At 44.2% G+C, this 26,801-nt stretch overlaps 1 protein-coding gene across 1 annotated transcript in view; it reads right to left on the bottom strand.

Annotated features, from left to right (window-relative positions):
• The window catches only part of COL25A1 (collagen type XXV alpha 1 chain), a 550,081-nt gene that overhangs the window by 133,652 nt on the left and 389,628 nt on the right, over positions 1-26,801 (bottom strand). Inside the window, 2 exon segments of the mRNA XM_039913724.1 lie at positions 4,372-4,479; positions 6,299-6,358. Coding sequence (XP_039769658.1) covers positions 4,372-4,479; positions 6,299-6,358 — 168 coding nt within the window.

Genomic DNA, 26,801 nt, shown 5'->3' with positions numbered 1-26,801 from the left:
GTGGAGAGGAAAGGGTGGATCTTGGCGATATTGTAGAGGTGAAACCGGCAGGTCTCGGTAACGGATAGGATGTGTGGGGTGAACGAGAGGGACGAGTCAAGGATGACACCGAGATCGCGGGCCTGCGGGACGGGAAGGATGGTCGTGCCATCCACGGTGACGGAGAAGTCTGGGAGCGGACCGGGTTTGGGAGGGAAGATGAGGAGCTCAGTCTTGCTCATGTTGAGTTTTAGGTGGCGGGCCGACATCCAGGTGGAGACGTCCCGGAGGCGGGAGGAGATGCGAGCCTGAAGGGAGGGGGAGAGGACAGGGGCGGAGATGTAGATCTGCGTGTCATCTGCATAGAGATGGTAGTCAAAGCCGTGAGAGTGGATGAGTTCACCGAGGGAGTGAGTGTAAATGGAGAACAGAAGAGGGCCAAGAACTGACCCTTGAGGAACTCCAACAGTTAAAGGATGGGAGGGGGAGGAGGCTCCAGCGTAGGAGACCGAGAATGATCGGCCAGAGAGTTAAGAGGAGAACCAGGAGAGGACAGAGTCCGTGAAGCCAAGGTGAGATAAGGTATGGAGGAGGAGGGGATGGTCGACAGTGTCAAAGGCAGCAGAGAGGTCAAGGAGGATCAGAATGGAGTAGGAGCCATTGGATTTGGCAAGAAGGAGGTCACGGGTGACCTTAGAGAGAGCAGTCTCGGTAGAGCGGAGGGGACGGAAGCCAGATTGGAGGGGGTCTAGGAGAGAATGGGAGTTAAGGAATTCTAGGCATCGATTGTAGACGACTCGTTCTAGGATTTTGGAAAGGAAGGGTAGTAGGGAGATAGGACGATAACTGGAGGGGGAAGTGGGGTCAAGAGCGGGTTTTTTTAGGATGGGGGAGACGTGGGCATGTTTGAAGGCAGAGGGGAAGGAGCCCTTGGAGATTGAGTGGTTAAAAATAGAAGTTAAGGAAGGGAGGAGGGCAGGGGCGACGGTTTTAAGAAGGTGAGAGGGAATGGGGTCCGAGGCGCAGGTGGAGGGGGTGGCACTTGCGAGGAGGGAGGAGATCTCCTCTGAGGATACTGCAGGGAAGGATGGGAAAGTAGGGGAGGGGGTTGCTGGGGGGGAGGGAGAGGCGGAGGGGTGACTTTGGGGAGCTCAGACCTCATCGTGTTGATTTTCGTGAGGAAATAGGTGGCCAGATCATTGGGGGTGAGAGATGGGGGAGGGGGAGGAACAGGGGGCCTAAGGAGAGAGTTAAAGGTCCGGAACAATCGGCGGGGGTGACGGGCATGGGTGTCGATGAGGGAGGAGAAGAAGCTTTGCCTGGCGGAGGAGAGGGCAGAGTTAAGGCAGGAAAGGATAAATTTGAAGTGTGTGAGGTCGGCTTGGTGCTTGGACTTTCGCCAGCAGCGCTCAGCAGCTCGAGCATAGGAGCGTAGGAGGCGGACGGAGGAGGTGATCCAGGGCTGTGGGTTAGTGGTACCTTCGAACACTACAACGATCTGCTCCTTTCTCTCTGTCCAAATTGCGGACACAATTAATGCAAGCGCTTCTCTGATCCCACCCTTGATTACTGCATCAGCCTCCTTGCTGACCTCCCTGCCTATGGTCTCTCCCCAGTCCAGTCCATACTGCCGTTCTGATTATTTTCTTTCAAAAATGGTCAGACCATGTTTCCCCACTCCTCAAGAAACTCCAGTGGTTGCCCATCCACCTCCGCATAAAACAAAAACTCCTCACCACTGTCTTTAAAGCACAATCAACTTGCCCCTCCTATCTCATCTCACTACTCTCCTACTACAATCCAGCCCACACACTTCATTCCTCTAATGCTAACCTTCTCGTTGTACCTCAATCTCGTATATTTCACCGCCGACACTTGGCTTTCTGGGTTTGCAGGGGAGTTAATTTTTGTCCAGTGGAAGAGGTTTTCCACTGTCGATTCTGCCCAGAATAACAAGCTTCAATAACTGGCCTTCTCTCCTCCACTCTCTTCCCTCCTAGAGTTCGCTGCCCCTCTGGATGCTAGAGAACATGGAGTCAGGTGGAGAAATTGTCAGACACTCCTTCAGTTTCAACTTCTTTTCCTGTCTTTCCTTCATAACCCTGTGGAGAAGGTGCTTTCAAGCAGGCAAATGGGCACAAGGCTGACTGGAAAAAGAGGATGAAGAGAAGAAAGGAATCTGATTTAATCCACCCACAGTCAACATCCTCTGAAATGAATCCTGCTGTTTTAAAAGTCTCTACCGGAGCTTCTGCTGAAAAAGTATGTGGTAATTGAGGATGTAGCACTTCGAATAAAACTGGTCAGAACAGGAGTTTGGATGTACTAATGTTTTCCTTTCAGGGTCATTTCTTAGGTACTTGGGTTTTACCTTGTGCTGGCTACCATATGGTTAGCCTGCATTTTCCTCTAAAAGTTGTTTCCTGCAGGGCCTGAAAAGAGAGAACGTTGTCGGGGGGGGTGGGGGGCGGGTGGAGGAAGGAATTTGTCTCTTATTCCAAAAAATAGTTTATTGGGCCACAAGAAAAAACATATGTAATTCAACTACATTACCAGAACTTGTGAAAATGCAGAACAGGGAAAGTTTAGATTTTTTTTCCTTCGGTTCAAAAAAGAGTTCAATTTCAATTGTCAGGGTGCCAAGGAAAGTGTAAAAAAAGTTAAGGTCTCAGTATCTGGGGTCAAAGACTTTGGTAAGCCAGCAGTTCATTAGTATGTGTAGAAGGAAAGGGTGGAGACATGTTATATTAAATTGACTTTTTAAAGACTTGATAATAATAATAATAATAATAATAATGGTATTTTGTTAAGCGCTTACTATATGCCAGGCACTGTACTAAGTGCTAGGGTGGATACAAGCAAATCGGGTTGGACACAATCCCTATCCCATGAGGAGCTCACAGTCTCAATCCCCATTTTACAGATGAGGTTGCTGAGGCATAGAGAAGTAAAGTAACTTGCCTAAAGTCACACAGCAGACAAGTACCAGAGTTAGAATTAGACGCCATGAACTTCTAACTCCCAGTCCCATGTGCTATCTACTAGGCTACGCTGCTTCTCAATAGTCATTGTGGTATTTGTTAAGTCCTTATTATGTGCCAGGCACTGTACTAAGCACTGGGGTGGATACAAGCAAATTGGGTTGGGCACAGTCCCTGTTCCACGTGGGGCTCACAGTCTCAATCCCCATTTTACAGATGAGGTAACTGAGGCCCAGAGAAGTGAAGTGACTTGTCCAAGGTCACACACCAGACAAGTGGCGGAGCCGGGATAAGAACCTAGGTTTTTCTGACTCCCATGTCCATGCTCTTTCCAATAGGTCGTGTTGCATCTGTCTTTTCCTTCCCCCATTCTCCTAATAACAATAATAGCATTTATTAAGGGCTTAATACGTGTCAAGCACTGTTCTAAGTTCTGGGGTAGCTACAAGCATGGCTCAGTGGAAAGAGCACAGGCTTGGGAGTCCGAGGTCATGGGTTCGAATCCCAGCTCTGCCACTTGTCAGCTGTGTGACTGTGGGCAAGTCACTTCACTTCTCTGTGCCTCAGTTACCTCATCTGTAAATTGGGGATTAAGACCGTGAGTCCCATGTGGTACAATCTGATTACCTTGTATCTCCCCAGCGTTTAGAACAGTGCTCTGCACATAGTAAGTGCTTAACAAATACCAACATTATTATTATTACAAGTTAATCAGGTTATACAGAATCTTTCCCATATGGGGCTCACAGCTTAAGACGGAGGGAGAAGAGGTAAAATCCTTATTTTACAGTTAGGGAAACTGAACATCTGAGAACTAAAGTGACTTGTCCAAGGTCACCCAGCAACCAGTTGGCAGAGCCAGGATAAGAACCCAGGATCTCTGATTCCCAGGCCTGTGCTCTTTCCGCTAGGCTAGACAGCTTCTTCTAAAACTATTTGCTAATTGGTACTTTCCAAGCACTTCGTACCGTCCCTGCACGCAGTCAGCACTCAACAAATACGACTGCAAGAATGAATGACCGTGTCCAACCTGATTAGCTTGTATCTACTCCAGAACATACTACAGTGTCTAGCAAGTAGTAAGCACTTAACAAATACCATAAAAAAATGAACAAATACCTTAAAAAAAGAGAATACTATTTATGGAACATTGATAGATACATCTCTCCGATAAAACAAAACAAAACAAAGCAAAAAACACTCAAATTCTAGGCATACGGTAAGTTCCCGTCATTTTCATGTCCTGAGGACCCCATGGTAGAATTTGTCTCAAGTTTAACACAACGCTTAAGCTTCTTTTTTACCGACAGTTTAAGCCAAACCGATTCAGAGTAATTGATCCGTGATCAGAAAGTGGCCATATATTTCTACACTGAGCAATAAAGGAGTTATTCAGGAGACAGAAGCTTACCGGTACTCCTGGCATTCCACGGGGTCCGTCTTTCCCAGTGTCCCCAGGGGGTCCTCTTGGGCCGGGGGGGCCTGGGGGTCCAGGAGGCCCAGCCTGTCCTTGGTCACCCTTCAGCAGGAAAAATGAACAGATATTCAATTACTTGACAGACATTTTCTTTGCAATATGTCTTCTCAGCGGACAGAATCTCCCAAAATTTGGTTGAAAGACTGAAACCCTCAAGTGTAGGGGGAAGGGAGCGTGACAAAATCAGGGCCAGTCATAAAGCCTAGAGGCCATTTGTGAGGACTTTGTGAGGTGATCGGTCAGGGAATGGGGGAAGACTGGGAGACTTTGGAAACCAAAGAGGAGCAACATAGAGCACTGTTTGCTCTCTAAATGATACTGCAGAAAAATTGTAAAAGCTGATGCTCTAGCGACTTCAGGGCAAGCCGCCACAGTAATGCTTCATCCATTTGTTATCTTGTTTCTACCCCAGCACTTAGTATAGTGTTTAGCTCATAATAAGTGCTTAACAAATGCCATAAGGATAATCGTTAGCAGTGGTGATGCACTGGTTCCTTTTGCAAAGGTTCATAATATAACATAAAAATAAATCCCCAAGATGGACAGGATCCTTCTTAAAAGCTCTGCTCTGAGCAGCCTTTTTCTTTTTTTAATAGTATTTGTTAAGCACTTACTGTGTGACAAACACTGTTCTGAACTCTGGGATAGATACAAGTTAATCACGTTGGGCACAGTCCCACATGGGGCTGACGGTCTAAGTGGGAGGGAGAACAAGTATTGAATTTCCATTTTGCAGTTGAGGAAACAGAAGAACAGAGAAGTTAAGTGACTTGCCCAAGGTCACACAGCAGGCAAGTGGCAGAACAGGGATTAGAACCCAGGTTCCCTGGCTCCCAGGTCCACGTACGTCACTGGGGAAATGCTTCTCGGGACTCATTATTGATCAGACACGCTTTTGGGGGGTGAAAAGCATTTTACCTGTATCTTTCACGACTGCAGCGCTGTAAAAACTCTAAATCGTGGGGATGTTTTCAAATGAGTTACCCCGTTACAAGAAGTCAGTCTTGACAGCAAGACCAGCACCCAGAGCAATCCCAAATGAAAAGAGGAACCAGACTTCAGTGAGAGAGTAAGCACTACCTTAATGAGGCGGCGTTTAATGAGCTGCTGATCAGCAGAGAGAAACCCATGATTGATTTTAGGAAACACCATCTGATCAGGCAGGTGAGGTCAAAGGTTGAAGTTCAGAGATGAGAGAGTTGAAGAATAGACATCAGAAGGTCCCAAGAAAGAAATAAAGATATACAGATTAGATTTATAATAAAACCAGTGTTTATATCTGTCTCCGGAATCTCCACCTTTTTGTCCAGATCTATAAAATCAGAAAGGCGAACGATACGACTGAAATTTTTTTCAACCCATCACTGTGGTTAGATTTTGTAGTTCCTAATTTGGAGTCATCTCGGGGCCTCGGAAAGCTGGTTAGGCTTCGAAGCTGCTCCTCAGGGTAGAGATTCCAGAGACAAAAATACCAGTTCAACTTTCAGTCAGACTTCCCAATCAGCAGAAGGTGGCATGAACTTAAAGGCCTTTTAATGCCCCTGGAAGCCAGGGCATATTTTGAATGTCCAATTCCCTGAAAATCCACAGCTCTTTTTTTGCAAGCAAGCCAAGACATGGCAGTTTCCCAGAGAATTTAATTGGTGTATTCCCACTCGGTAGTTGATGTAACCGGATATCCCAAGGTTGAATGTGCTTCAGGGTACACCTTTGTCTGGGAAATCAGTGGCATGGGCCCAATATCCTTAAATACGCATGAGCTTTGAAGTGCCTGGTTCATTCGGCTGCGAAAGGCCATTAGGGCACACTTGAATGCTGACCGGGGGTCTGACTGAGCAGGCAAACAATTTCAGCCACAAACCTTGACGGTGAGGATCTGATTACTGTGCAGAGCGGCAACTGTAGGGAAGCCTGGCAGACCCTATGGACACGGCATGGTACCAAAACAACACGACACAAAACGTCACACGGACATTTCACTGGGAGACAAACAGAACGAGCAGTGCATTCAAGTGGTCGACCGCCGTGAGGCAGCTTTGTTCGTCATATGGGAAACAGACCTGAGCCCGCGTGGCTGATCGAGTGGGTTGTCCTTAAAGAGGATAGAATGTTCAGAAGACCTTTACATAATGGCCACCTGATAGGTCATCAGGCTGATGGTCGGTTATTTGTGGCAAAAAAAATATTCCATTCTTCTTGAATCCATTTCTGGTATCCGATATGCAAAACAGTCCCTGTGGATCGCTGTGGAATTTGGACTGAAAACATTTAGCTGGTTCTAGTCTGTTTACCATATGACAAACAACATACATTACATACACCAAATATTCACGGATCGAAACACAGAGTGATTTCTGCAACGCTCTATGTCATGTGGGAAGAGCCAGCAATCTAGACCTATTCAGTTTTGCTATCCTCAAATCAAAATTCCTCTCTCAGATATCACACGATGATGTGCAGCTCACAAAATCTAGGCTTTCTACCTCCAGAACACCCTAAATATGCACTGATGAAAATGTGGCCATAATTCCATGACACTGAGAATTACATTCATACTATCGTAAATTCCTGCTTTGACAAAACTCAGTGGACCATGGATTTGTGTTCATTAATCTGAAAATGCATTATTCTAAAGCTGGTTGACCACAATGAAGAGCATTCCCCACTAGCAACCTTGTACAAATGTTCTTTCAGCACTCAGAATCCTGGAAATTAATCAGTTCCATGTTGAAAGATTGGGGTACAAACCCTTCCCTTTTAGGAGAGCAAAAGAGGAGATTAGCTGGAACGATCTGAGAGAGGAATTTTATCCTTGTTTTACCACCTTTCCAGTGCTGTCCTTGGGTTAGAATTGTATAATTGGAGCCATTCAGTAGGAAAGTGTTCTCTTTCTACAGTGCAGTTGACCAACACATTAATACCTAGTAATAACAATTGTAATGCAAAATAATCCCCATAGAATTCTGTTCCAAGGACACTTCTAGGCCAGAAGAGGCTGAAAGCGTTAACAAGATGTAAACTTCATTACATTTCATTCAAATGTCATTCAAATTTCATATTTTTTTATGACTAATTTACTCTTCCTTTTTAAGAAGTCATCAGGGTGCTTGGGGGGCTTTTAAAAGATAACTTCAGCTCTTTTCTACCACGGTCCCTTTGAATCACATCTGCATAGCTGCCCTTGTGCTAGAACTGAAGAAAAGGGGCCTTTGTCATAAAGCTTACCAGCTTCTCTCCCTCTCTACTGAACTCAACTCCCCCTCTACTGAACTCAACTCACTCTCTCCCCTATCCCTTCGTCGATCTCGTTCCATTAACCCACAGTCCTGGATCACCTGCACAGTCCACTTCTTTCGTTCCTGTGCCCGAGCTGCAGAGCACTGCTGGGTGGAAATCTAAACGTAAAGCCGATTTCATCCACTTCATGTTTATCCTTGCATGCTTTAACTCTGCTCTCTCCTCTGCCTGGCCAAACTATTTTTTCACCCTTATTGGCACCCTTGCCCATTGTCCACAAGAGATGTTCCAGATATTTAACTTCCTTCTCAGGGCCTCTGTCCCCCACCCCACCCCCCATCCCTTGCCCCCAACAAGCTTCAACAAAATTGACAGTATCATGTGTGATCTCCCAAAAATCTCCCCTACCCCTATCCAGGCCCTCCCTTCTCCTGCCCCTTCTTCAACTCTCCCATCTTGCCCAGCACTATCTCTAGGGGAAATATCCTGTCTTCTTTCAAAATCCACACCTTCTACCTGTGCATCTGGCATCATCAAAACAGCTGGCCCCTCCTTTTTTCCCTCCCTAACTGCCATCTTCAAGCATCCACTCTCCAATGACTTCTTTCTCACTGCTTTTAAACATGCTCGTAACTCTCCTATCCTGAAAAAGCCCTCCTTTGACCCCCCGGCTCCCTCCAGTTGTCACCCCATCTCCTTCCCACCATTCCTTTCCAATGGCCTCCACTCCATCCTAATCCTCCTTAACCTCTCAGCTGCCTTGGCAAGTCGACCACCCCCTTCTCCTAAAAGCATTCTCCAACCTCTGCTTTACTGGCATTGTCTTCTCCTGGTTCTCCTCCTATCTCTCTGTCCCCTCATTCTGTCTCTTTCGTGGGCTCCTCCTCTGCCTCTCATCCCCTAATTGTGGGAGGGTCCCTCAAGGCTGAGTTCTGGGTCCCCTTCTATGCTCATCTACGCCCACTCCCTTGGAAAACTCATTCGCACACACGGCTTTAACTACCACCTACCTCTATGCTGATGACACCCAAATCTACATCTCTAGCCCTGATCTCTCTCCCGCTCTGCAGTCTTGCATTTCCTCCTGCCTTCAAGACGTCTCTACTTGGATGTCCTCCCATCACCTCAAACTTAATATTGCTAAAACTGAACTTCTTATTTTCCCACTCAAATCCTGTCCTCCCGCTCACTTTCCCATCACTGTTAACAGGACCACCATAAATACTCAATAAATGCAATTGAATGAATGAAAGAATATGTGAGGTCTGATACCCTCCCCCTTTAGACCATAAGATCCTTGTGGGCAGGGAACATGTCCCTCACTCTATCATTTCGTATTCTCCAAAGTGTTTTCAGTACAGTGCTTTGCACATAGTAAGCACTAAATACTATTGATGGATTGTGTGATTTATTTGGCTGTTTGGGGGTGGAGGTGCTGAGTAATTTCAAGGTTCTCTGCATCCCCTTTCCTTTCCCAAACAATAGTTGTTTAAGCACACCCGTCACAAATCCAGAAACCCTATATAAAGTTGGAAAACAGATGTGTACAATTTGCTTTTGTTTTACGGTGGAATATGAATTTAAAATGTTATTAGATGGTAATGTGCCAGCATCTCTCCATCTGTGACTCATTAGGCCTACACATAGCAAAAAGTCAGATTTTTTTAGATCAACTTTGTAGATTTATCTGTTTTCCTTATTCATTACATATCTATGTAATGTATGTAATGAATAGGAAAAACAGATAAAAACAAAAAGCCTATTAAGGACCAGAAACCACACAATTAACTAACAAAGACCCTTTAAAAATGTCAAAACTTTAATCACGGACACAGTCAACTGTGCAAGTGTTTTTGAATGGTGATGAAAAAATAAGAGCCATATCATGTATCCCTTTCTTACACAACCTGGGCGCAAGGAGGCTGCTTTTAATCCCTCAGCATTTATGAAGAATAATAACAACTGGGGTATTTGTTAAGCACTTACTATGTGCCAGACACTGTACTAAGTCCTGGGGTAAATACAAGGTCGGACACATTCCCTGGCCCACATGGAGCTCACAATTTTAATAATGATGATATTAATAATGACAATGATAATAGCAGTGCTTATAAAAAACTTAATATGGTTTACTGCATTTGTAATCCTGGTTTTCACCATAGTAACAGACTAAGTTAGAATACTGACTGGGAGGAAAAGAAACTTACATATTTGAAAATCTCCTCACCACATCCCTTGAAAGAAATGTCTAGTGGCAGGAGACTTAGGAATTCCCAAACTGGGCTACAACTAGGGGGTCCCGCTGCATTAGACCAAACTTTAAGAATCCTATTCTTTGAAGATGTGAAGAACTGCACTTCCTAAGGAGTCAATGCATTCTACTCACTGAGGAGGTTGGCAGAACTGAAAGCTCAAATTTTCCACAGTCAATCAATCAATGGGATTTGCTGAGAGCTTGCTGGGTGCAGAGCACTATACTGAGTACTCGGTGAGTATGATAGAGTCAGTAGGTATGATTCCTTGTCTCTAGAAGTTTGGGAAGAAAAAAATTGTGCAATAGCTTATCTAGTTTTGTGGGGTTAGTCTATCTTCCTCTCATAATAATAATAATTGTGATGTTTGTTAGATGCTCACTATGTATCAAACACTGTTCTAAATGCCAGAGGAGATACGTTAATTATGTCAAACACAGTCCCTGTTCCACTTGGGACTCCATTCTAAGAAGGAGGGAGAACAGGTATTGAATTCCCATTTTATAGTTGAAGAAACTGAGGTACAGAGAAGCGAAGTTGCTTGCCCAAAGTCACACAGTAGTTAAATGGTCAGAATTAGAATCTAGGTCCTTTGACTCTCAGACCCAAGCTTTTCCCATCAGGTCACGCTGCTTCCCTTCCACACCATCACTGGTTGCACGACTTTTGAAGCGCACTGGCACAGGCAGCTTCTCATAATGTGAAAATGATGCTACAAAGTAAACAATTACTACCAAACTCATCAAGGCCTATTGTCAAATTCTAGTGGTTTCAGGACTTCTGTCCAGTCTCTAAACTATTGTCCCTAGAAGAAAACATCCATTGGTGGCTAATAATGATAATGATGTTGGTATTTGTTAAGCGCTTACTATGTTCCGAGCACTGTTCTAAGCGCTGGGGTAGATACAGGGTAATCAGGTTGTCCCACGTGAGGCTCACAGTTAATCCCCATTTTACAGATGAGGTAACTGAGGCACAGAGAAGTTAAGTTACTTGCCCACAGTCACACAGCTGACAAGTGGCAGAGCCGGGATTCGAACTCATGACCTCTGACTCCCAAGCCCGTGCTCTTTCCACTGAGCCACGCTGCTAGCGAGGAAGACATGAGAACCTTGAGAAAACTCCATCTTTAGAATGCCTCAAGGGGCATAAATGTATATTTGGCCACATTATGCTTAATTCTCACGGTGAGGCTACCGGGAAGCAGGTGGAGAAAGAAATCAGACAGTGAGGTCTCAGAGAAATGCACACATACTTTACTGCTAGCTACCCCAGGGGAAGGGGAAGTCATAAGGTAGAGAGAGAAGGAAGAAAGAGACTGTGGATAAATGGAGATCTCTGGGGAACTTCTAGGTAGCTATGGCTTTTGGATTATTTACACATTCACAGACTAAATATTTCTGCTTATGCATATTGTTGGGAAAATCTTTTCATAATAAACGAACTGGACAATTTTAGTTAGTTTTGTCTCAGAAAACCTTCCTGGTACCCAGATGGTTGGGCGTGGGTGTGCAGAAACATAGATAGTCTTTTTTCTAAAAGATATGGACAGAGAAAATAGAAATGGGCTGGTGCCCTGAAGCAAGTTACACATAATTTCTCTCCCAAATGTTTTGAATTCTTTAAAGAACTGAATGCATAAGGGTGGGGAACCTACTTTGTACAACCAATTTTCCTGTTCAAATCACATTACACAACCAATCTAATTCATCAGCACCATATCAACACCAGAGTACAGTGCTCTGCACACAGGAGCGCTTAACGAATGCGATTAGATGAATGTGTTCTGGCAGGTAGAAATAAAGAACTTGTTATATTTAGATGACTAGGGGTGGAAAAACCGTAGATTGCTCTTAATATTTTAATTATTCATAATAATAACAACTGATATTTGCTAGGATAGATACAAGGCAATTGGGTTACACACAGTTCCCGTCCTCATGTTAACAATACCAGTCACTTTACTATCATTCAATTCAACTGTATTTGTTGAGCACTTACTGTGTGCAAAGCACTGTACTATCTCTCAGAAATAATGTAACGGTAAATGAAATCATGAACCAGAAGCATGTGGAGTGCCTTAGAAGTTCAGTGTATTACTCCTGAGCTCAATTAGCCCCTCAATTGAAGGGATTCATCAATTCAACTCTTTCTGATACCTCTTTCCCTTCCTTTGAAGCCCACATCATCTTCCTCTTCCACCCATCCCAGTTCCTAGTCATAGTCATCTCCACTCCCTGGCTCCTCTTGCAACTTTCTGAAGGCTTTTGATCCATCTCTCACAGTCCTTCTCTCTTTCTCCCTCCCTACACTGATCTCTGGGGACTTCAGTGTCCATGTAGATGTTCCCGATGACCCTTCTGCAGCCCGCCTTCTATCGCTCTTCAATTCCACTGACCTCCTGCTCCACCCCACTTCACCCACTCACCAACTTGGACAGACACTCGATCTCATCATCTCTAGTCAATGAATCTTCTCTACCCTGACCAGCTCTGAAATTCCTCTATCCAATCACAACCTTCTGACCTGCCTTATATGCCATACACTTCCCCCCACGTAAATCTGTCCTCCCCCAACAGAGATCTCAGATCTTTTGATCTACATCCCCTGCAACCAATTTTCTAAGGACATCATGCCCATTTGGTTTTCATACCCAAACTATCATCTACAGATGCACAAATCAACACTCCCAATACCTCCTTCTCTGCTGACTTTGATTCCCTCACTCCTCTGTCACTCCTCCAGTCTTGCACCAATGAGGAGCAAGCCCAGATCACTTCCACAATATGCTTCCTCCTCTCTTGTGCTTGAGTTGCAAAATACTGCTGGCAGAAATCCAGACACCAGGCCGATATCATCCACCTCAATTTCATTTCATTCACTCAATCGTATTTATTGAGCACCTACTCTGTGCGTAGTACAGTACTAAGCACTTGGGAAGTACAATTCAGCAACAAATAGAGACAATCCCTGCCCACAACGGGCTCACAGTCTAGAAATCCTCGCCTGCTTTAAGTCTACCCTCTACTCCACCTGGCAACAACACTCCATTCTTATCGACTCCCCCATCTATTGCCCATGCCAGCGGTTTCAGACATTTAACTCCCTCCTTGAACCTGCTGTCCTCCCTGCCTCCCTCAATTTTTTCCCTGCAATGATCTGGGCCGTGTATTTTATTGATAAAATTTAAACCATCAAGAGTGATATCCCTAAATCACCCTTGCCCCTCTAATCTCTTTCTCCTCTTCAGCTGTCCCATTTTACCCAGCAGTATCTCAAGAAGAGATCTCCTGTTTCCTCTCAAAATCCACCCCCTCTACCTGTGCCTTTAACTCCATCCCTTTGTATCCTATCAAAATATTTGCCCCCACTCCTTTTAATGGTATTTGTCTAACACTGTTCTAAGTACTGGGTTAAATACAAGTTAATTAGGTTGGACACAGTCCCTGTCCCAACATAGGGCTCACAGTCTAAGTAGGAGGGAGAACAGGAGAACTGAGGCACAGATAAGTTAGGTGATTTGCCCAAGGTCACATAGCAAGCAATTGGCAGAGCTGGCATTTTAGGACCCAGCTTCTCTGACTTCCAGGCCCTAGCTCTTACCATTAGATTATGCTGCTTCTTCTCCTCTCCCTGACACCAACTTCAACCATTCATTTTCCAATGGATTTAACCCCACTAATTTCAAACATGCACATTCATTCATTCAATGTACACTTCAGAGCACTGTACTAAGTCCTTGGGAGAGTACAATGCATCAACAAATGGACACATTCCCCGCCCACAATGAGTTTACAGACTAGAGGATGTAGATATGTACATCTTCTAGGACAGAGGATGCACATGTATCCCCTAGCCTTAAAAACCCCCCAAAATAAACAAAAACCTTCTTAATCCCATGGCTTCCTCCACTTACTGCTCCATCTCCATCCTACTAACCCTCTCCAAATTCCTAAAGCGAGTTGCCTACACCTGTAACCTCCACTTCCTCTCCTCTCATTGATTCCCTCCAATCCGGTTTCCACCCTCTTCAACCCATGGTAACTGCCCTCTTAAAAGTCCTTCTTCCCAAATCCAACGGCCTCTACTCCATCCTAATCCTTCTCGATCTCTCAGCTGTCATTATCACTGTAGACCACCTCCTTCTGCTGGAAACATTATCCAACCCTGGCTTCAAAGACACTGTCCTCTCCTGGTTCTCCTCTTACCTCTCTGGCTGCTCATTCTCACTATCTTCTGCGGGCTCCTCCTCTGCCTCCCGCCCCTAAATGGGGGAATCCTTCAAGGTTCAGTTCTGGTTCCAGTTCTATTCTCCATCTATTCACACTCCTTTGGAGAACTCATTCATGCCCATGGCTTCAATTTCCATATCTATGCAGATGATTCCCTAATCTACCTCTAGAACCCCTCTCTCTTTCTCTGCAGTCTTTCATCTCTCCTGGCCTTCAGGACATCTGTACTTGGATGCCCTGCCAACAACTCAAACTAAACATGTCCAAAACAAAACTCCTCACTTTTGTACTTTACCATAACTGTCTACACTATCCTCCCCATCTCATAAGCCCATAACCTTGGCATTATCATCAACTCAGCTTTCTCGTTTGACTAATGTGTTCAACCTGTCACCAAATCCTGTCGATTCTACCTTAATAAAATCACTAAAATCCACCTTGTTCCATCCAAACTAGTACTATATTGATCCAAGCAATTATCACATCCAGTGACTCCTTGCTGACCTCCTTGCCTCCTGCCTCTCCCCACTCCAGTCCATACTTCACTTTGTTGCCCAGAACATTTTTTTTTTCTTTTTACAAAGTTCAGTCCTCATCTCCCCACTCCTCAAGAACCACCAGTAGCTGTCCATCCAGCTCCACATCAAACGGAAACTCTTTACCCTTTCATTTCATTCATTATTTATTGAGCATTTACTGTGTGCAAAACACTGAATTAAATACTTAGCACTATATGAAGCGCTTGACTTTGAAGCTCTGAAGCACTTAATCGGCCCATCCCCTCCTACCTCACCCTCAATCATTTCCTACTACAACCCAGTCGATAAAGTTCACTCCTCTAATGCCAACCTACTCACTGTATCTCGATTTCCTCTATCTTGCCCTTGACTCCTTGTCCATTTCCTCCCTCTGGCCTGTAACTCCCTCACTCTTCACAGACAAGAGTTCACCACTGTCTCCACACTCAACGCCTTTTTAAAATCACATCTCCAGAAATCTTCCCCCAACCAAGCTTTCATTTCCCCTACTTCCTCTCCCAGTGTGTCCCTCTTGCATTAGGATTTGTACCCTTTATTCAGCCCCACAGCACTTATGTACATATCTGTAATTCATTTTAATGTCTGAGAAGGGGATGCGTCTCCTGACTCTATTGTATTGTACGCTCCCAAGAATTTAGTACAGTGCTCTGCATATAGAACACATTCAATAAATACCAATGATTGATCGACTGGGACAGGGTGCTTAAACATCTTACCACTGTACTCCAATAACAACAGTATTTGTGACTTTTTTTGAGTGCTTAATATATATGGCCCAAGCACTGTTAATAGAAGCTAGGGAAACATAACAATCAGGTTTGACAGAGTCCCTAGCCCACATGGGGCTCACAATACTAAAGGGAAGGAGAACAATTCCTTAAAACCCATTTTACAGATGAGGCAACTGGGACCTGGACATGTTAAATGACTTGCCCAAGGTCACACTACAGGCAAGCGGTAGAGCCAGGATGAGAACCTGACTCACTGGCCTGTGCTCTTCCCACTGGTCCAGGCTACAAGTGAAGATCCCCCCTTTCTAGACTGGGAGAACGTTGTTAGGGATTGTCTCTATTCTTTGCCGAATTGTACTTTCCAAGTGCTTAGTACAGTGCTCTGCACACAGTAAGCACTCAATAAATATGACTGAGTGAATGAATCAACAAAGATAGCTAGTTTTCAAGAAGGGAGATGTGGACCCTGGCACAAGGCCAGGGCTACTGAATCTGTGCTGATATTTATTTGCTCAAGACCCTTTTTCGGCACCTAGTGAGAGAATACTAGCTAATATTCCATCTAATTATCTCTGCTAACAGAGAACTTTGGACTGATTTGACATGGGAGGGAGGGAGAGTAACCAACCTCACACTTTAAACATTTCCAACCCATAAAGAGCCCCAAGTTGGCACCCAGAATCAATGCCTCCCAGAGTCAATCCAGGAAAGAAAAGTGTGTGTGTGTGTCGGGGGGGACAGGAGGGAGAAGGTGAGTAGTGGAGAAAAGTGTGGGACTGGAGGTTGAGAAGGAGGTTCCTCCTTAAAGTCCTCCCCAGTGGTGACATTTGATTAGAGTTCCTGAAATGAAGGTAGTGAACTTGTTATCTTATGAGAATTTTGCTTTATCCAACCCCACTAACATCCTTCAAAGTTAGAAGAATCAGGCTTGTTGATATTAATAGTTGTTTACCTGGTACCCAAGTATTTAGGCAACTTACCAGGGGCTATCTAGGGGGGAGTTCTATTACAGGCAAAATGATTTTATATGGAGAGATGCTTTACCATGGTTAAACTTAGTGAGTTCATAAATAGGCAGGGAGGTCATTCAAGGGCTTCCAATTGGACACTCAATTATAAGGCTGTGTTGATCTATAACCAGTCAATCATATCTATTGAGTGCTTAGTGTTTGAATAGCACAGTAACTACGGTCTAAGGAGAGTACAATATAGCAGCGTTGGTAGACATGTTCGCTGCTCACAAGGAGATTACAGTCTGTCATCTCTTCGCCACTAATGACGTCTCCTGTCAAATTCGAGTCAGTTCCCAAAACTTGGGGATCGTCCCCTGGAGCAAAGAGGTGGCAGGCAGAAAGAATGAAGAATCTGATCAACTCAATATCGGCTCCAGGTCAGGTGAGGATGTTTGGAGAGTGATCCTTGTTCCAAGCCCAAGAACTAGCTGTATTTTGGGAGACCATAGTAAAGCCCTGCTCCAATCCAGGAGGGAAGTTTACTGCAATTGCTTCTCCAACTAAGATGACCCAGGCCCCAAAATAAAGAATTATCCATTCTTGTTTGTCCTTAACTTAGTTTAAAGTCTCATGCCTGGTCACTGCTTAGGTCTTCTCATGAACTGATTTCATGTTTAATAATTATCCTTACTTGCTTTTGCTGAGTTTTTCCTTTATTGGAGCCTAAAACTTGGGCTTAATATCCAACTATTCAACTTGCATTATAGCATGCCTGGCACACTCAAACAAGTGCCAAAAATGCTTGTGGTGGATGATAATGAAGGTTTCTCATACAACCCAAGTGGGAAGTAGTCAAGAGAAATGCACCATTCTTAAATATGTCCTATAATAATAGTAGTAATTATGGTATGGGAAGTAGTCAAGAGAAATGCACCATTCTTAAATATGTCCTATAATAATAATAATAGTAATTATGGTACTTGTCAAGCGGTTACTATATGCCAAACTCTGTTCTAAGGGCTGGGACAGATGCAGGTTAATCAGGTCAGACCCAGTCCCTGTCCCACATGGGGCTCACAGTCTAAGTAGGAGGGAGTAGAACTTGATTGCCATTTTACACATGTGGTAACTGAGGCACAGAGAGTGAGCTGACTTGCCCAAGGTCATCCAGCAGATTCAAGGCAAAGTTGGGATTAGAACTCAGGTCCTCTGACTCCCAGGCCCATGCTGCATGAGACTGTCTTCTGTTTAAACTAACAGAACTAACCCAGTATGGGAATGCAACCACTGACACCAAGATTCCCCTAAAATATAAGCTAAATATAAGGTTAAAGCAGGAAGGATATCCTAAATTCATCTGCAAACTAGGGGGATGAAGAAATGAAGAAATATTTCATTTCATTGGGAAATGTTTTGGATGAACCACAGAAGCAAACTACATTGGAGGGAAAAAAAGTGGTACTCAGAGGCATGAGACCCATTAATATAAATAATATTGTGATTCTGTTTGTGCAATTACAGAGTGAAATTCAAGAGAAAGATTAAGATGGGCACACATCCTACATAACTAAAGATTAATATTTCTACAAGTTGATAAAAATGTTCCTAGCTAAAAAAGACCAAATGGGGAAGACTATTCTACAATGCAAAAAAAAAAAAAGTAAATACAAAAATAACTTTACTCAAATTGCAGGAACTAGCAGAATGCCAACAAATGAAGAAAAGGCAATGAAAGAGAGAAAAAGAGGTTAGGATCACTAAATTTTAATAATAATAATGACAATCGTGGTATTTGTTAAGCACTTACTATGGTTACAAGCACTGTTCTAAATGCTGGGATAGTTACAAGGTAATCGGGTTGGACACAGTCCCTGTCCCACATGGGGCTCACACTTTTAATTCCCATTTTACTGATGAGGTAACTGAGGCACAGAAAAGTCAAGAGACTTGCCTAAGGTCACACCACAGACATGTGGCCCAGCTGGGATTAGAACCCGTATCCTCTGACTCCCAGATCCATACTCTTTCCCCATGTTATATTGCACTAAATAACTTTTTAAAATGGTAAAATCAGCTACCAGAAAACCCCCCAAATAATGTGCCAAGATACTTAATGAAAAATCAGAATTCACATTTGAGGACAAACTGTGAGGTCTTGCGGAGGTACCTGAGGGAGATTATCTACCACGTCCTAGCTGTTTGGTGACACTAAATATTTCTGCAGTGAGAGTGGTGTGGCTTGATTTCTTGACCAGGTCAAACAGCTCCTTTCCCAAATAGGGCTCACAGTCTAAGAGAGGGAGAACAGGTTTTGAAATCCCCATTTTACAGAAGAGGAAACTGAGGCCAGTGACTTGCCTAAGGTCACACAATAAGTAAGAGAGAGAGTGGGGATTAGAACCAAAGTCCTCTGACTCTCAGGACTGCTCTCTTTCTACTAGGCAGCACTGCTTCTTTGGCTGGAGCGGTGTGGCATTTTAAAACATCCAGTTGCATCTCCTTTTGGAGGTGGTCAAGGGAATTGCAGGGAAAGAAAGGTGAAACTACATTTCCTGATAAGTAAAGGAGCTGGTTACTCACACCTCCTCACACCTCAAACAAAAACTCCTCATTATTGGCTTCAAAGCTCTCCAAAATCTTGCCCCTTCTTACCTCACCTCCCTTCTCTCCGTCTATAACCCAGCCCGTACACTCTGCTCCTCTGGTGCCTCTAACCTTCTCACTGTGCCTCGATATCGCCTGCCCCGCTGTCAACCACTGGCCCGCGTCCTATTTCTGGCCTGAAATGCCCTCTTTCCTCAAATCCGCCAATCACTCCTCTCCCCTTCACAGCCCTACTGCAGTCACTCCTCCTCCAAGAGGCCTTCCCGGACTCAGCCTCACTTTTCCTCAGCTCCCCTCCCTTCCCCATCGCCCCGACTCCCTCCCTTTGCTCTACCCCCCACCCCACAGCACTTGTGTATATATGTACATATCTACAATTCTATTTATTTACATTAATGCCTATCTACTTATTTTGATGTGTGTATATATACATATATATCTATAATTCTATTTATTTATATTGATGCTACTGTTGCCTGTTTACTTATTTTGATGTCTGTCTCTCCCTTCTAGACTGTGAGCCCATTGTGGGCATGGACTGTCTCTCTTTATTGCTGAACTGTACTTTCCAAGTGCTTAGTACAGTGCTTATGCACACAATAAGCGCTCAATAATTACGATTGAATGAATGAACTTCACAGGAATTAGAGTGTGGGCCTGGGAGTCCGAAGGACCCGGATTCTAATCCCAGATCTGCCACTTGATTACTGAGTGACCTTGGGCAAGTCACTTCACTGGGTCTCAGTTACCTCATCTGTAAAATGGGGATTAAGACTGTGAGCCCCATGTGGGACAGGGACTGTGTCCAACCTGATTAGCGTGTATCTACCCCAGTACTTAGAACAGTGTTTGCCACATAGTAAGTGCTTAACAAATACCATCATTATCACTATTGATCTGGGTAGGGTTAAGCACCCAGATCTCTCTTGCTAAACACCTCTGTGGAGATCTATTCTCCTACCCCTGGACTTGGGCTGTGGGCAGTGAACTTGGGTTTCCTTCTCTATGCCTTCCCCGAAGACATGTGGTGAATCTCTCTCATTCTCATTTAATCAATCTCTAGTTCTCTGGTTGTGGTTTCCCATTTTAGATTTTCCCTTCTGTATTTCAATCTTTAAGTAGATATTTGCTTGAGTAAAGTATCATCTGCTGGCAATCACTGTGCTTGGAAATCCTCTCTCAACTATGGTCACCGCGGGCTTTGCAGCTTTTCAAAAGACCTACGCTGCGTTCCCTTTCAAATCCCGGCCAGATTCCATATCTCCTTTATTTCTTCGGAGAACCTGGGTTCTAATCCCACCTCTGCCGTTCGTCTGCGGTGTGATGTCGGGCAAGTCACTTAACTTCTCTGTGCCTCAGTTACCTCATCTGTAAGATGAGGATTAAGACTGTGAGCCCCATGTGGAACAGGGACTGTGTCCAAACTGATTAGCATGTATCTACACCAGTGCTGAAAATAATACCTGGCACATAATAAGCACATAATAAATACCATTATTATTTATTACTATTTTATTAATGATTGATTGGAAGAGGGTTTCAACTGCTTCTCAACTGGGGATCCTCAAGCGAGGAGGTCTCGGTTTCAGGCTCACAAATCTGAATCGCACACCTTCTGGTCGAGGAATGTATCTGGTGCTTCTCTTTAACTTTTCCAAGTGCCAAGTTCAGCTTCGCACTCCGTGAATGATTTAATGACATTACCTAGCTATGCTTTCTGCTCTCTCTAAAGGCTGGGGCTTGGTTCATCACTGCTATCCTTTTAAACTGCAGCAACTGAAACCCGGGAGCTAGGCCTGGTAGACTTTTAATCCAATAGGAACCCACCCAATTTGGGGTAGGTTCATTCAATAGTATTTATTGAGCGCTTACTATGTGCAGAGCACTGTATTGAGCGCTTGGAATGTACAATTCGGCAACATATAGAAACAATCCCTGCCCATTGACGGGCTTACAGTCTAAGGTTGGGAGATGTGAGACTTCCTGTGACTGGCTTAATTTGGGACCAGAATTCCCCACCTCACCCCCTTGTATTGACCCTAATGGTAGAAAAAAGTCACTAACTAGTTGGAGATGACGAGTGCTGAGCTGGGCACTTAATCTGCTCTGTCCTCTCTATCCTGCTCCTCTCCCACTAGACCCCAGCTTTCCTGGCTCACTCCTTTCAAGCCATCCTAATTTTTCTTCCTCTTTTTTGATTCTCTCATTGCCGATTTCTGGCTCATGCCCTCCCTTCCTCCTGGAACTCCCACCCCTTCAAATCCGTTCTCATTTTCACAGACCTTCTGAAATCACAACGTCTCCAGGAGGCCTTTCTGTCTTCTCATCTCCCAATCCTATATCCTGCCACAACTGCTACTTCAGCAGCATGGCGGAGTGGATAGAGCACAGGCCTGGGAGTTAGAATGTCATGGGTTCTAATCCTGACCCTGCCACTTGTCTGCTGTGTGACTTGGGGAAAGTCACTTCACTTCTCTGTGCTTCTTTAAAATGGGGATTGAGACTATGAGCCCCACGTGGAACAGGGACTTTGTCCAATCTGATGTGCTTGTATCCACCCCAGCGCTTAGTACCGTACCTAGCACACAGCAAATGCTTAACAAATACCACAATTATTATTATTACTCATCCTTAATCCCTTCGCCTTCCCTCCCATAGCAGTAACATATGTATCTTTATACTTTATTGCTTCCTCCTAATTTACTTTGATGTCTGTCTTCCCTATCCAATTCTAAGCTCCTTAAGGGCAAGAATTATGTTAACTCATTCCTATTGCACTCTCCCAAGCACTCCGTATAGTCCTCTGCACATAGCAGGAGCTCAGTAAACCTACTGATTGATAGGTAGCCCAAGCTGGGACTATGGATGTTGACTGGCCTCCAGTAATTGGTAGAAAGACTGTTTTGTTCTTCAAGATGGACCTTATTACTGTGGAATAAGTACTGTGAGCACCTCTTTCGTAGGCCTTTAAAGATTATGTAATGGTGACTTCACCACTGATTGCACACCATTAGATATTGTGCAAGGAATTTCAAGAGCAAACCGACCTTCACAGCGAACTCTGAAGTGGTTTGTCTATACTGCCTGAGTAAACAAAAATTGGACTGATGCATTCATTAAGTAGGATCTCATCTGCTCATCATGAACAGTGAGGGCAGTAAACTTGGAAAATTGGCAAACATCTTACAGGAACTCAGATAGTCCAAGATTTGTGTGAATTTTAACCAATAAAAAACACAGCAAATCAGAAGGTGGTTGGCCTGGAACTCTTCTAATGCTCTGAAGCTAAATGTGAGAGTTTTCTATCATGCATTTTCGTAGGCAACAAGCCACAGGCTCTCGCTATTACACCCCAGACCAAGTGCCAGTTAATGGATTAGATCATCAGACTTTATCAGTAAAGAAATTCCAAATGCTGTCCTTTGCTGGTAAAGATAAGGTAGGACTGAGAAGCATCTGTTATTGGTATCCTTTATGCCCAAGTGTCTCAGGCAACACTGAATGGTAAATTAAGTCATTAAGGAAAATGCCTTGAGAGGTCACTCCATCGGAAAAATGAATAAGAGCTTCTCCTGGAGGTGATTCAGACTTTGGATTGGACATACCTGACTGCAGCCTCGATCTTGTCCCCTCAGCTCAACCATCCTTTTCGCCCGCTATACACAAACGACATTCCGATGATAACGATGTGAAAGAAAATGGTCATATCTGATTATGATGTAATGATAGCAAGTTTTGCCAGTGAGTGTATAGTGTGCATCATATCCAATTTTATCATTGGCAGAAGTCCATCTGAGGTGAGAGAAGCAGTGAAAAAGTGAGTCATATTTGCCCTGTACGAGTGCATATTCCATGTAGTTTTCATTATCACTGGAATGATATTTAGGGAGAAAAAAATAAAAGGCACAATTTTCTTCCCAATGCTTGTACGCAATTCCACTCAGGGCAAACTATAAAGTAGGGAGGGTTTCAACCACTTCAAATTCTGGAAGTCACACTTTCCTTTTCGTATTTGTGTTCTGTATTCTCCTAAATTGAGCAGGTCCCCATATGGGACCTAATTATCTTTTATCTACCTCAGCGCTCTGTACAGCGTTTGGCACACAGTGAGTACTTAACAAATGCCACAATTATTATTATACACTGAGTAGTCACACTCTCAGAAAGGACATTCATTGCGCCATGAAGCTTGCAATGTGTTGGACTTTTGCCTGATTGCCATCCAGCCAGGTCCAGCCTGACTTGGGCAAGTCAGGGGCATGTTGGCCCGGCTGTCCCAGAAGGGACCTGTGGACTTCTGCCCATGAGCAGTGCACTGTGGATCTGTCCTCTTCAGGACCTGATGCATTTGGGAATGTGTCTTATATTATATTGTAGCCTCCTAAGCGCTGACTACAGTACTCTGCCCGCATTAAGCGCTCAATAAATACAACTGACTGTCTGATTTGCCAGAAGCCAGCTAGCAGAGGCCTAAAAGGGAGCTCTAAAAGGCATATTAAACTCTGCCCTGGCCCCTCTTTCTACGATTTGGACTTTTCAGAGCTCACATCTCCCCTCCTGTTTCCAGGGGTAACTCTACCACCCATTACAATTCCCCTGTCTCCCCACTTCCAGATTCGAAGCATTGTCGTCGATAAAACATACAGAGCCTGTTCAATTTGCTACTGGTAATCCAAATCTGGAAAGTGACTCTGCGATTTACTCATTCTTAGATGCAAAATGGGTATTTCGCTTGTGCAGCATTTCACGGGCAGCCTGGAAGAAGTGCTTAACTCGCCTTTGAATGTAATGAACATTCGGTGGTGCTGTGTGCTGAGCTCCTGAAAGTGAACAGGTTGATGTCCCAGGAAAGATTTGAAGATCTTATGAAAGTTTCCATAGTCCATTATCAGTCCTATTGCACTGACTTCTTAGATTTTTAGTAATTGTGGCACTTATTACGCACTTACTAAGTGCTAGGCACCACATTAAGGTGGATACAAGCAAATCGGGTTGGAAACAGTCCCCGTCCCACATGGAGCTCACATTCCCAATCCCCACTTTACAGATGAGGTAACTGAGGCAGACTGTGAGCTTGCTGTGGGCAGGAATTTGTCTGTTTGTAGTTATACTGTACTCTCCCAAGTGCACAGTACAGTGCTTTGCACATAGTAAGTGCTCAATAAATACGACTGAATGACAGAGAAGTGAAGTGACTTTCCCAAGGTCACCCAGCAGGCAAGTGGAGGAGTCGGGATTGGAACCCAGGACCTTCCGACTCTCAGGCCCGTGCTCTATCCACTACGCCATGCTGCTTCTCAGACACTTTGCAAGGCTTCTCCAAATACTTTGCAAACAAAGAGTGTTCCAATTTCTCACAGCATAAACTATTTACGGGCAGGAGTTGTATCTAATTTAAAAGGTAAAATACCGCATCCAAGTCATGGGCAGTGGTTCAGGTTAAACCTCAATCCCCAAATGCATCTCTGTCATACGAAGTAGCTAGGAGGAGGCCTGTCAAACTAAAGACGGCATTCTGGGGGAGAAAACCAGCATTCTCCACATGGGTGGAATAAACTTGGGGCAGGATCTAATGTTCCAGACGTATAATAAAGGATTCTTTGTTACCAGTGCAAGGGGTACATTTCTGTGGGAACCTTATTTCTGAATTTCCTGACTTCTGGGAGATTAAAATCTCAATTTTTAACATGACATGGACACCTTTTCTTTATTTTAAATTTCCTGGCTAGTGTTAATTTCCTGTTGTTGCTTTTAATGAAACTTAGCCAAGGTTGGAAGCGCAGTGAAAAGGAAATGGGATGGTTTATGAAGCATTTTAATTTGGAGGAGGAGGAAGTTGGATGAAGTGTGTCCACAGGCCTAGATTTAACTGGATTTAAAAGGAAGTCGTATGGCATACCGACCACCCTATTTCTTCCCAGCCTACCCTACTTCAAACTCTGGATCAACCTGTCTAAATAGGGATCCAGGGCCATTTTTACCAGTCAAAAGATGGGCAATTGTTCCTGGACCACTGGACTTCAACTGGGTCACTGGGAGCGCTCTTTGGTCACTTCAACTGTGATGTTGCCTCTCCTTCCAAATTTACATCCAGGGCGACCCCTGCTATGGGCTAAAAAAGTATCCCAACACCATCTGGGAAGGAAGCACATGTTACAGTATACTCTCCCAAGTGCTTAGAACAGTTCTCTGAACACAGTTAAGCGCTCAATAAATACCACTGATTGATAGAGACAGAATAGGAAGCGCTTGCACACTCCAAAAAAGCTACAAGGGAACACACTATGACTTTTGCTTTGGAGAATACCTGGGATTTCACTCCTGAGGCCCCCCCAGGATTTTATCCTGACCTGATTGTGTTTATTTGGGATGTTGCCATCTCCAAAAAGGGTCTAGGGGATTTTATTGAAACTTTCAACCTCAAAACTCTCCCACCCAGTCAATATTAAGAACTGAAACGAGAGCATGCAATAGCAATTTCAGCCCAAAAGATTAACTTGTCACACCGAGTCTAAGTTGAAGTCAGTAAAATTAGGGGTGCAGAATGGAAGTTCAAATCAACTGCAATTGCAATTCAAAAAATGGAGTCATATTCTGCCCCCAATGTAATATACTTAATCCTCCCTATAGACAAAACAACTTGCATATACATAACAGAAGCAAAATTTATTCCAAGCAGAAGAATAAACCACTCATAGATTTGCGTGGGCAATGAAAAAAAAAACACCCAAAAACAGCCAGGGATTCAATGCAGGAAATATTAAAACAAGAAGCACCCCCATTCATGGGAAAGACAATTTTATCAGGACATTAAATGATGGCTTTCTGCTTCTGAGGAAATAGAGGATGAAAGTATTTCTTTAAACTCAAGGTTTGTTTTCATTTTTGAGGGGGTTTTGCCTTGCAAGCGGAATCTTTTCTTTGCTTGTAGGTAGTGCCTTTTGGTATCCCCAAGGCAATGCTTGCTTTTTAAACCAGCTGATGGGCTTCCGCCTGTTATATTGTTATATTGTACTCTCTCGGACACTCAGTACAGTGCCCTGTGTACATTAAGTGCTCAATAAATGCGATAGACTGAGTGACACAGTATTTGGCGTCACTGACCTGCCCTCTCCAGGTTCTCCTTCTCTCTCTTTAGCTGCTCATTCTCAATCTTTTTCACCGGCTCCTCCTCTGACTCCCCTAACTGTAGGTGTCCCTCAAGGCTCAGTTCTGATTCCCCTTCTATTCTCCATCAACACCCACGAGTTTCGAGAACTCATTCGCTCTCAAGGCTTCACCTACCATCCCTACATGGATGATTCCCAAATCTATACCTCCAGCCCTGATCTTTTTCCTCTGCAATCTCAAATTTCCTCCTGCCTGCAGGACATCTCTCCTGGGATGTCCCGCTGACACCTCAAATTAAACATGTCCAAAACAGAACTCCTTATCTTCTTGCCCGACTTCTGTCCGCCCTGTGACTTTTCCATCAGTGTAGACAGCACCACTATACTCCATGTCTCACAAGTGCATAATCTTGGCATTATCCTTGACTCATCTCTCTCATTCAATCACATATTTAATCTGTTGGTTCTACCTTCCCAACACTGCTAAAGTCCACCCTTTCCTCTCCATCCAAACAGCCTCCACATTATCCTATCATGTCTACTGAATCGGCCTCCTTTCTGACCTCCCTGCCTCCTGTTTCTCCCCACTCCAGACCATACTTCACTCTGCTGACCAGATCATTTTTCTAAAAAACGTTCAGTTCAATGTCCCCACTCTTCAAAAACATCCAGGGGTTGCCCATCCATCTCCACATCATGTTGATTTT

This window comes from Ornithorhynchus anatinus, chromosome 12, assembly GCF_004115215.2.
Source record: "Ornithorhynchus anatinus isolate Pmale09 chromosome 12, mOrnAna1.pri.v4, whole genome shotgun sequence".
Taxonomy (NCBI): domain Eukaryota; kingdom Metazoa; phylum Chordata; class Mammalia; order Monotremata; family Ornithorhynchidae; genus Ornithorhynchus; species Ornithorhynchus anatinus.
This window is presented reverse-complemented; position numbering and strand designations above follow the sequence as displayed.